Source organism: Pipistrellus hanaki (genome assembly GCF_964339955.1).
Source record: "Pipistrellus hanaki genome assembly, chromosome: 7".
Lineage (NCBI taxonomy): Eukaryota > Metazoa > Chordata > Mammalia > Chiroptera > Vespertilionidae > Pipistrellus > Pipistrellus hanaki.
This window is the reverse complement of record NC_140509.1, coordinates 7,367,320-7,378,671: the sequence shown is the minus strand read 5'-3', so window position 1 is coordinate 7,378,671 and position 11,352 is coordinate 7,367,320. Positions and strand designations below refer to the sequence as shown.

Genomic DNA, 11,352 nt, shown 5'->3' with positions numbered 1-11,352 from the left:
AAAATACCATTCGCCCCTCCTTTAAGAGTAGAGGGCATAGGCAGTCCTGCCAGATTCACTTCAGAGCCCTCTGGGTCTTGGTTACTTACTAGCCCCTAAAGTGGGATGGATAGAGTTAGCAGCTGGGAGAACCTCACACTGCTTCCCTAATCTACACTAATAAAAGAGCAATATGCAAATTGACCATCATTTTGTGACACCCAGCAGCCAATCAGGAGTGAGTATGCAAATTAACCCAGCAAAGATGGCCCTGCCTCCCAGCCACTCTGGGCCTCTGGGCAGTATGCATGCAGGTGTGAAGCGGCCAGGTGGAGCAGGACACCTACTATGAGGGGGAGGGTGGGGGGCGGGGGGGTGGAGGGAGCTACAGAAGTGGTGCTCCAGCCAGAGCGAAGACTGAAGGCAGAGGCCAGAGCAAAGGCCTGGGTCCCAGGTGTTGGAGAAAAACCAGTGCCAGCAGCCAGGGGAAGGAAGGCCTATTGCACAAATCTTTATGCCACGGGCCTCTAGTCTATAAAATAAGAGCCATTATGGAAAGATCCAATTAGGAGTCTCTAAAATTGTCCCACTAGTCAAGATAGCACATCAGAAGCAACACCACACATCCCACGTGGAGCTGCGGCCATCAGTCCTACTCTCAAAGGTGCAGGGTGGCCCCAGCGTATCCCCACTCAGCCCACCCCGTGCTGCTGCCATAACAACCAAGTGAAACGTGGTGATTGATGGCTACCAGGTGGTAGCTCTAATTGCAGCCAATATGTCACATACCGTACCTTTACTGGAACAGTCTGCCCAGCCTCTGATGATAAGAAGCTGATAATAACGGCCATTGCATTCTTTTCAATCCACATCAGGAAAGACTATCATGCCGGTTAAGGTTTAAGTGGTCAGTGAACGGGGGCATACTGGGGTGTTCCTCCTATGGGAAAGGACACCTTATTATACTGGGGACGTCCTACCACTAAAAAGAGGCCATGTTGGAATGGGAGGCGTGCGTTAATGCTGCAGCCGTGTATTGGGTGGCGTGGGAAGCTGCCATGTTTGAGTGGAGCCCAGAGCGAAAGAGGACTCTATGATGGGTCTGTGTTCTGGGACAAGCATCGGGAAGCATGGCCCGGCATATCCCACAGTTCGAGAAAGATCCACGGGAGACAAGTAGGCAGTGCCAGGTCTCTGAGAAGCCCAGCGGAGAGCCTCATCTCGGACCCCGGGGTCAGGAGCAAAGGCATGCAGAGATTGACCCAACATTTGAAGAGCAGTTCTTAGCCAAATTATAAATTCAGGAGCAAATTAATGATTATTGTTTTAAGCCACTAAGTCCTGGGATGATTAATTATGAACAGACTAGAGGCCCAGTGCATGAAATCATGCACAGGTAGGGTCCCTAGGCCTGGTGGGCGATCAGGGCCTTCTGGCTGCTGGTCAGGGCCTTTCCTTCATTGCATGTCACCCCCTGGTGGTAAGTGCATGACATAGCAAGCGACCAAACTCTTGGTCTCTCAGTTGAACTCCTGAGGGGATATTTTGCATATTAGCCTTTTATATATATATGCTAAGTGTCCCTCCTACCATCCGACCAGTCTCTATGACGCGTACTGACCACCAGGGAGCTGACGCTCAACGCAGGAGCTGCTGAGCTGCAGTGACTTGGCAGCGGCAGTTCTCGGGTGATGCACCCCGAAACCAGAGAGGGAGCTTGATTCCTTGTGGGGCTGCATGATTCCACCTTCAGCCGTGGCTTATGTTGTTGCTGGGGCACTGTTGGCCCCGAATCTGGTTTACTGCACACTTGCTTTTGCATCCCACACCCTGTACAACAGCAATTTTGCAGAGTGCCCTCTTGCACGCTGGGTTGTCGGAGAGCTGGTTTCGGCCCAATACTCACAGTCCAGCCGAGGGACCCCACCTGCCAGAGAGACCCTGCTCCCTCTACAGACACCAGGGAGGGACTGTGGGAGGTTGGCTCCAGGGCATGTCCAGCCCATCTTGCCCAGTCCCCACCCTGCAGGCCACCTTCTAATTAATATCCTTTCACATGCACAGATCCGGGCACCAGGTCACTAGTATATAGATAATCAGAGCAAGCGTGTAAAAATACTTTAATTTTTTTAAAATGTTGTATAGTATTCCACTATAGAAAGATACACAACTGACATAGCTACTCTCCTGTTATGAGCATTTAGGTTGTTTCCAGTTGGGGTCTGTTAAGAATGTTGCATGACCATATCTTTTGGTGGAAATCCGTACTCATTTCTCCTGAGAACAAACATAGGATTACAATTCCTGGGTCATGAGGTCAGGCAGGAGGGGAGGCATCTGTGGAAGATACTGCCAGGTTCCCAATGTAGTTGAAATATATTTCCACCAGCAAGGTATACAAACAGCACATTGTGCTTTTCAAAAAATGTGTGTTTTTTTTATTTCAGAGAGGGAGAGACATAAATAATGAGAACCATTGATCGGCTGCCTCCTGCACTCCCCCTACTGGGGATCAAGACCATGACTCGGGCATGTACCCTGACTGGGAATCAAACCTCCTGGTTCATGGTCGACCCTCAACCACTGAGCCACACTGGCCAGGCCACTCGTCAGCACGTTGCATTGTCAGCCCTTTTCATCTTAGTCACCCCGGTGGGTGTCTAGTGGTGTCTTGTTGTGGTTTTATTTGCATTTCCCCAACGAGTAATGATGTGAAGCTACAATGTGTTCTTTACTAGAAAAGACCACACAGCAAACCAAAATATTGACAATGGCAATCTCTGCAGAGGTGTGATAGATTTATTTTTTATATGTTGCTCTTGTTTGTCTGTTTTCTGCCTGATACTCCTTCTTTTGCTAAGCTTTTTGTGTTTTTAAAATTTAAGTGCTTAATTTTTAAATGATAAAAACAACCAAAAAATAAAATAAAAAAACACCACCTCTGCCTACTTATTCTTAAAAATAACAAGATATTTTTACAAGTAAAAACAAGGAGTATTTATTGAGCACCTGCTGTATATCCAGCACTTGGGGGAGGGGGCTGTGAGGGACACGGAGCAATACAGGACGTGGCCCCGGCCCGGAGAGGTGTATGTACAGTGTGGCAGAGGCGGGGACCAGGGGAACACAGTCCAGGACAGCGTGTTACAGGGCTGGGCAGGGGTGGGGCAGACCCACTAAGTGCTTCGGTGCCTCTGGGGGCTCAGTGTTCAGCACCAGGAAAGATAACACAGCTCCCAGGCCCGCGGTCAGCCCGCTGTGAGCCTGGTCCACGGCCTCCCTCCCACCATGTCAAACGCCTGGGTCCTTGCGCCGCTGCTCTTCAGAGTGCAGGGAATGGGAGGGTGGGGCCGGGGAGACCCTTGGATGAGTTCCAGGGGCTGGTGTCACTTCCTTCTAGAAATCTGCTTCCCCCACCGCACATCCCTCTCAGAGAGACCACCACCCGCACCCCACCCCCGGGCTGAGAGGGGGCGCCCACTGCTCCAGCTGCCCGAGGTAGACCCTGCCCTCAGTCCTTTGAGTTGGGGGGTCGGGCACCCCAGCGCAGCTGCCCAGGGTTGGGGGAGGATTGGGGGGAGGGGGAGTTGGGCTGGGAAATCGGGCACCTGGGCAGGAAGGGGCATGAGGGAGGCAGAGGCTTTGCTACGGGATCCTGCCTCCCCCTCACAGGACAGGAGAGTGCCAGTCCCCACCCCTGTTCCAGCGGTGCCCACTTCAAGGTCACCCTGCCCACCCGCAGAGGCGGCGAGGGGACCCCAAAGTGTGGATGACGCCCCCCACGCTGCTGGGCTCCTTCAAAGTGCGATCTCTCTACTCCTCCCGGGGGCTGAGGGTGAAGGGGCAGAATTTCATACCACCCGGGAAGCAGGGAGCAGAGGGAGGGAGCCAGGCCCCTCCGAGCACCACCCAGCAGATGAGGGTCAGGCCGGGCCACCTCACCTCCGGGAGAGGAGAAATAGTGAGTGTAGGAGGAGCGGGTTTTAAATAATAGTTTGCATAATAAAAGTACCTGGCAATCGAATGGGCCTATCATTCCGCTGTCTGTTTTCTTTAAATAATTCTAATGCCGGCAGCGGGCGGGGTGGGGGGGTGGTGGCCATCAGGCTATGTACATGAGGAGGAGTTTAAATTAAAACAGACATAATAATTAACACACACACTGAGGGCTGAGACGCAGGGTGGAGAGCGGGCCTGCGGGAGGCCGTGTTTCCAGGAGCGAGAGGCTTCCCGCGGGCGGTTAGGACTTCCTCTGGTAGAAGATCAGCCGGCGTTTGGAGTTATAAAAATCTACGGGGAGAGAGAGCAGAGGTCAGCCAGGCCAGGAGAGAGAGGCCGCTGGGAGCCACCAGCCAGGCCAACTGCAGGGGCCTCGACCCCTCCCACGCTGCCAAGTGCAGGGAAGAACTCCCCCCCACCCCGCACCCCCTCCCCGTACCCCCACCCCCGCCGGGCTTTTACCCAGCAGCCCGCTTCCCAGACGTGACTGACAATGGAGCCCACATCCTTGGGCCTGCTCTAACCCAAGCCGCCCAAAACCCTGGCCACCGGTCGGTCCTAGGTGGTTATTTAAATGAACTAAAAGAAAATAAAACAGAAGTCCCCTTCCTCAGTCACACAGCGCTAGGAGGCCGGTGCGCTGCATGTGCACCGAGCTCTGGGCAGCCTGCTCCATGCTGACCTTCAGGTCACCCAGGAGGCCCTGCACAGCGCCTGGGCACGGAACGTTAGCTATAGCTCCTGTTCTTACTGTTAGTGCCCACCCAGCTACAGAGTGGCTGTGGGATTCTTTTTCTTTTTCTAAAACATATTTCATTGATTTTTTTTTACAGAGAGGAAGGGAGAGGGAGAGAAACATCGATGAGAGAGAAGCATCGATCAGCTGCCTCCTGAGCACCTCCCACTGGGGTTGTGCCCAAAACCAAGGTACATGCCCCTGACCGGAATCGAACCTGGGACCTTTCAGTCCACAGGCCGACGCTCTATCCACTGAGCAAAACCAGCCAAGGCTGCTGTGGGATTCTTGGCTGCATCTCACTGAGCCTCAGTGTCCTCACCGGTGAATGTGGGTAACTCACGGAGATAATGTCCCAGTCGGAAAGACGGACAATATCAAGATAAAGAAATGGCTATTGGCAGTAAAAAGCAGAGGGACAGGAAGTGTGTGTGTGAAGAGGGAAGGGAAGTTTAGTCTGGACGGGGCGGCCAGGAAATTACTATCATTAGTTTCCTCTGCATTGCAAACTCCCTGTGGGTCTGTAGGAAAACCTACCTCTCTGAACGCTTTTCCCTGCCTGTGAAAGGGCGGCAGGAATGTCACACGGACTAAATGAAACCCACCTTAGAAATTCAGTGAAGGGCTAGCATTCAATAAGTGTTCCAAATAAGGGGTAGCTGGCCTTGGCTGTGTGACCTCAGGCAAGGTCCTTGCCCTCTCTGAGCCCGTTTCCCCTCATGATGAGCAGGCTGGACCAGACAGGCCAGCCCTCGCACCACGGATGCTAGCCGTGGTCCCTCGTAGTGTCACCTCCGCCTCGTCCTCACCTGTCATGCTGGTCTGCCGGCGTTTGCGGCCCTGGGCCGTGCTGGGCCCGCCCGGGGACTCCTCCGGCTGCCCGGGGGAGCGAGGCACGAGGGTGCAGGACAGCGACAGGTCCACGTGGTCCTCCCGCGCGGCCCCCTGCAGCACGGCCGGGGAGCTGCTGCACCGCGTGCTTCTGGCCGGGCCGCCCTGGGCCCGCCGCGGCCCCGAGGACAGGTAGAGCTTGGGCAGGTCCAGGCTCCACACCCGCTCCCAGGCGAAGTCGCCGTCCAGCGGCGTCTCGGTGACAAAGTCGAAGTTCCACCGGTCGCAGGCCTCCTGCACGCAGCTGGCCATCAGGGCGTCGCAGTCTCGCTGGAGCTGCTCGCTGTCCACGGGTCCGAACAGGCAGCGGCAGGCCTTGCTGCCGCGGGGGATCGGGCGGGCGTCCCGGGACGGCTCCGACATGGTGCCTGCAGCTGAGACACAAGGACGCCTGGTCACTCGGGAAACGCCCCCCCCCCCGTACCAGGCGTGCTGTGCTGGGGGCGCCCGCCTACCAGGACAGGGGGTGGGAGGAGTCTGCGGCTCCGCCCAGCTGCTTTCCCACCACCTCCTTCCCACCAACACACACCGGGTGGGGGCAGAGCTCGGCCAGCATGGCACCCCAGGGTGACCGGGAGAGCGGGCAGCTAAAGGGCAAGCTTATGTCCACAAAGGCTATTGCAATGGCAGGGATCAAGGGCCTGTTTACCACCCGGCGTTATCAGCTAAAATCAATTTACTTTCCCCCCTGAGGTGTCCCTCACGGGTGTGAATGCCCCAAGTACGTGTGAATTTCGAGTCCAGTGTCCCAGCCTTGGCCAGGAGGTCAGTTCCCCAGTGAATGGACAGGCTGGCACAGCTCCTCCAGCCTCCTGAGGCCCTTCCCAGGGGCCCCTGCGGGACAACCCTGCTCTCACACTTAAAAGCACCCTGGACTTTTGGAGAAAAACGCCTGGGATCTGGGCCTACCTTTGCTGCTTACTATCTAAGCTTTAAAAAAAAAAAAAAAAAAAGTCACTTAATGTTTCTGGGCCTCAGTCTCCTCAACTGTGAAATGGGTCCATGGGCGTTTAAAGAGGATGGCCGTTGAAGCACCATCAAGCAAATGCCCAGGGTGGCAGAGAGCGGGCAGGCTGTCTGTCGTGGTTAAGAGCGAGGGCCTTGGCGCAGGACTGCCTGGGTGGGAATCCAGGCTCTGCTGGTTGACCCTGGACAAGTGGCTTAATTTCTCTGGGCCCTATTTTCCTCCTCTGTGAAAGGGAGACACTGACAGTAAACATCTCCGAGGACAGGCGTGAGGAGGGACTGCGGCGGAGAGAATGTGCTTAGAGCAGCACCTGGGACGCAGAAGCGCTTGGAAAACAGACGTGTTATTGTTTCTCTGCCTTCAGTTCTGGCTGAGCCTCCACCCAGACAGCAGCTGACAGGTGCTGTGGGCTGGGCCTTTCACAGGGGTGTCATCAGCGAGTGGCCTGGGGCTGAGGAGGAGCCGGCCGATTTCTCCCGGCTGAGCCACATCCTGCCAGGCCGTGGTGACTGCAGTCTAGACTGCCTTGAAGCCCCTGCCCCATGCTGTCTGCCTCCACGGAACCCGTTCTGCAGGCACAGAAAATGAGAGGCGGCCGGTCTCCCGGTCTCCTGGCTCCTTCCTCCCACTCCAGGGAGCACCGATCTCCCTGCCTGCCCCGCTCTGGCCTGACTCCAGGGCTAAGGGCTGCGCGGAATTGGCAGGGACCGGGTTTTCCTGGGGACAAGTCCTGATTTGCAGGCTCTGGAGGCAAACGCTGTGCTGAGGGATCTCCTGGGGCAGGAACCTGGACCCGTGACACACCGACCGCTCCCCATTCCGCCCCTCGCGTGAGCGCACTCACATCTCAGCTGAGAGGGGAGGGGCGCCCTGGGCAGCCTCAGACCGAGCCGAAAGGGCGGAGGAGACAGGACACTTGCCCCCAAACCATGCAGCTAAAAACGGTCAAAGGCCACCGCCCCAGAGAGGAGATTCACAGCGCAGAGCCTCCGAATAGCCTTTGCCCGCTGTCTGCAGGGCAAGGACTGAAATCTATCTGTATAGTTTTACATGCCAGGGCTGTTCTAAGATGTTTCCAAATACTAACTTTTCCTAAAATGTGGGCATATTAGTTCTTTTTACAGAAGAGATAACCGAGGCTCAGAGAAGTTAATAACTTTCCCAAGGTCACACAGCTCACGGGTAGCACAGCCAGGATTTGAACCCACGCCCATTTACCCTGAGTGCAGCGCCCATTTACCCTGAGTGGGTTGAACTCCACTCCCTCACTAATTTCAAGGTTTCAGAAAGGCTGGTTGGAATCACTTGGGGAGCTTTATCGAAATGTAGATCCATGCCCCTCCCTCCCCAGACGTACTTAATTCAAATTGAAGGGGATTTAAGCAAGTCTTAGGCAGTCCCAGAGGGCACACGGAGGGGACACACGGGGACCTGACACGGACACCCTGGGCCTCAGTGCGGGGGGCACCAGCTGGGCTCCTCTTTGGCTTCTGGGAGGAGGACGGGACCCTAATCCAGGCAGTGACCTCTCTCCTCCTACCACCCCAACCCTGGCCCCCCTTATCCTAACTCCCAGCCCAGAGAAACTCACAAACACAAACCCTGGTTTTACAAACAAGAATCGGGTAACAGGTAGCCTTCTTCGCTGGCCTTTGTGCTTTAGGCTTCAACCAGTTTTAATTCCCGAGTAAACAGTGAGCACCGGGTAAGCTCTGCTGAGCCAATGGGGTGCTTTTCGGGGCCGTTGGAGGGGTGGAGGGGCCGCCTGTGAGGAGCCCGGAGGGGCCGCGGGAGGAAAGGCGGGAAACGTGTGCCGTTCGCGGCGGGGCCGGAAGGGGGCGCTGGCCTCCAGGAAATCACGCGCGGGGGGCGGTGCGTGGGCCGAGCCTCGGCGCTGGGGGCGGAGGGAGGCGCGCTGAGTCAGTTTCCTGCTCCCGCTCCCGCCGCCAAAACCCGCTCCACTGCGGCCGCGTCACTGGGGGGGGATGGGGCCCGCGGGGAGGGGGGGGGCCGAACACGTCACGCTGACCCAGCCCGGCTTCCCAAACACCGGCTGTTGGGAAACCGCGCGCTCTGGCGCCATCTGTCACTCACACACACAGCACGCACAGACATACACACACACACATTCACATACACACAGCACAGCACGCACAGACATACACACACGCACACACATTCACATACACATACACACACGCACACACACGCACACACATACACACACGCATTCACACGCAGCGCGCGCACAGGGCGCAGGGGTCTGGCCCCCCACCGTGTCTCCACGCCCAGGGCGGGCTGAGTCAGTCCCTGGAATAAAAATAGCCGGAGCGAAGAAAACACAACAGCCCGAAAGTCCGCCCCGAAACGCGACCCGGAGGGCGGGGAGGGCGGGAGGGCGCTGCCGGGCGCCTGCGGTGCCAAGCCCGGTGCCAGGATTCCTCCCCAGGAGGGCGGTGCCGCACCTGGACGCGGGGCGAGCGGCGGCTCAGCCCGTGGCCTCCGGAGGGGGCGCCCCAAGCCCCTGACGCGGCGCCCCGCAAAGCCTCGCCCTCCGAGTTTCGACCCCACCCGCGTCCCACCGGGCGACACCGCACCCAGGGCCGCCGTGCAGAGCCCGCTCCGCCCGCAGCCCCCGCCCCCGAGGGGAGGCCGGCCGGGATCCCCCCGCCCCGGAGGGCAGCCCTGGCCGGGCCGGGCCGGGCCGGGAGGCGGGGGGAGAGGTGCGTGGGCCCCAGCGCTTCCCGATGGACTGGCCGCAGCGAGCCCACCGCGCGGGGCCGGGGCTCTGGGCGCGGGGCCGGGGCTCTGGGCGCGGGGCCGGGCTCCGGGGCTTGGGGCTGGACTCCGGGGCGCGGGGCGGGGCCCGGACGCCCGGGCTGGACCTCCGGCGTCCCCGGGAACACGTCCAGCCAAATGGGTCACTGTGCTGGCGGGCGGGCCCGCGAGGGGCGAGGCCGGGACTTCTGGGTACAGAACACCCTGTCCTTAGCCCCCCCCCCCCAAACCCCCGGAGTCCCCTGGTCCCCGCGAGTCCCCTCCCCGCTGGCCCTAAGGGACATGCCCCGACCTATAGCCACGAGCTGGGGACTCAACCCGCGCGACCTCAGTGCCCGGCCGGGCGGCGGACCCCACGGCACCCCGACCTCAGCGGCGGGGCGGGGCGGGGATGGGTCCGAGAGCCGCCGGGAGCGGGTCCAGAGAACCTGCTGCGCTGGGCGCTCCCGCCGGCGGCCCGGCGCGGACAGCTGCTTCCCCCACCCCGCGCCCCCCGCGCCCCCCGCGCCCGCCGCGCCCGCTGCGCCCCGGCTTTCCAGGGAAAGGGCCGTGGCACGGGTCCCGCGTACTCGCGTCCCTCTCCCCGTCCGGGTCTCCGGCACAGCCCGTTCCACGGGCAGATCCAAGCCCCACGCACGTCCTTCACCCGTGGGCACAGCACGCGCACACCCGCGGACACTCATCCGCGGGCTCCCGGCTCCGCGCCCAGCCCGGCCCGGTGCGTCCCGGTGGCCGCGGCTCCCTCACCTCCGACGGCGTCTGCGGCTCGCGAACGGAACGGAACGGAACGGGCTCGGCTCGGAACTAGCTCCGGATCCCAAGCTGCCACCCGAGCAGCTGCTCACCTCTCAGCTGCCGCCGCCCGGCGCTCCGGGCTTATAAACGTTCTGGGCGGGACGGCTGCTCGAGCCACAGCACCGGCACCGCCCTCCCCGGGGACACCGCCCCTCCCTGCACCGGCTGAGCTCTGATCCCTCCCTGTGTCCTGGGACAGAGGCTCCCTCCTTGCACCCTGAGCTGGGGGTCGTGCGCTTGCCCATTTCCCCCACGAGCTGAGCCACCAATGCGGTTTTTTTGGTGGGAAGTGAGTTGGCACTCCCCAGGAAGGATGGCACTGTTAAGAAAAGCCCCCTTTCTGACCCTGATAATAAATAAAAATCCATAAATAATAACAATAGCACACCTCACTTTGCAATTCCCAGAAAAGCCTCACATGATATCACCACTATTCCCACCGTCCCTCACCAGACCACCCCTCCCCACGCACCAGGGGGACCCAGACACCCCAGCAAAGCCCCTGAAGGCCTGCAGCACGGTCAGTCCCCTTGATTCCACAGATGAGGCCCACAGAGCTGAAGGGTTGCAGAGGGGACTTGGCGGAGCCTCAGAACAGGAGGGAATTGGGGGTGCTTCTCAGGAAGGGGCATCCTGTCTCCGGGGCAAGTCCTGCAGTGCACAGCCTCCTGGAACAGGGTCCTCGCTCCCCACACCCGCCTCTTCCCTCAACAGAGCAAACCTCTGTGATTGCCCGGGCTTGGTGCGAGGCAGGGCAGAAGGCTTGGTTGGTGAATGAGTTATCTCCTGGATGCTCCACACACAGCCCACACACTGCGGGGGAAACTGAGGCAGAGAAGGCCCATGCCCTAACAACATGCAGCAAATAGACGGCCATAGGTGGGTCACAGTCACTTTGCCTTCCGTCAGAGTTCTCTGCTTGTTGCCCTCAGTATTTCAGAGGCTCTAGACTAAGGGACACACCGGGACCCCTGTTTCCAGACGGCTTACGGGGGCGACACTGATGAAGAGCAATTCTGCAAATGTCCCCGGTGCTTCTGACAGATAAGAGCAAGCGAGGTGCCCTCACCCTATGCCCCCTTGGGCCCCATCTTCGCCCCTTCCTTCACCTAAGACATTTGCAGTTTCTGCCTTTTTAAAAATTGCAGGGAACAGTGTAGATCTGAACAGAAAGCCCGCTGGAAAGTTAGACCCAGGCTTAGAGCAG

At 58.8% G+C, this 11,352-nt stretch overlaps 1 protein-coding gene across 1 annotated transcript; it reads right to left on the bottom strand.

The window, feature by feature from the left end:
* Positions 1-2,743: 2,743 nt before the first annotated feature.
* CDKN1A (cyclin dependent kinase inhibitor 1A) lies at positions 2,744-10,235 on the bottom strand. Its single transcript, XM_084890077.1, has 3 exons — positions 10,098-10,235; positions 5,524-5,979; positions 2,744-4,269 (listed from the first exon to the last, which is right to left on the bottom strand). The coding sequence occupies exons 2-3, from the start codon at positions 5,966-5,968 to the stop codon at positions 4,220-4,222; spliced, it is 495 nt and encodes a 164-aa protein (XP_084746203.1). The 5' UTR covers positions 5,969-5,979; positions 10,098-10,235; the 3' UTR covers positions 2,744-4,219.
* Positions 10,236-11,352: the final 1,117 nt, after the last annotated feature.

What these genes read in the sequence shown, in the direction of transcription:
- CDKN1A (XM_084890077.1), bottom strand. Translation starts at nt 5,968, where the DNA reads ATGTCGGAGCCGTCCCGGGACGCCCGCCCGATCCCCCGCGGCAGCAAG. An exon ending in CCGGCAGACCAGCATGACAG is followed by an intron (nt 4,270 to 5,523) that starts GTGAGGACGAGG and finishes CTCTCCCCGTAG; the next exon opens with ATTTTTATAACTCCAAACGC.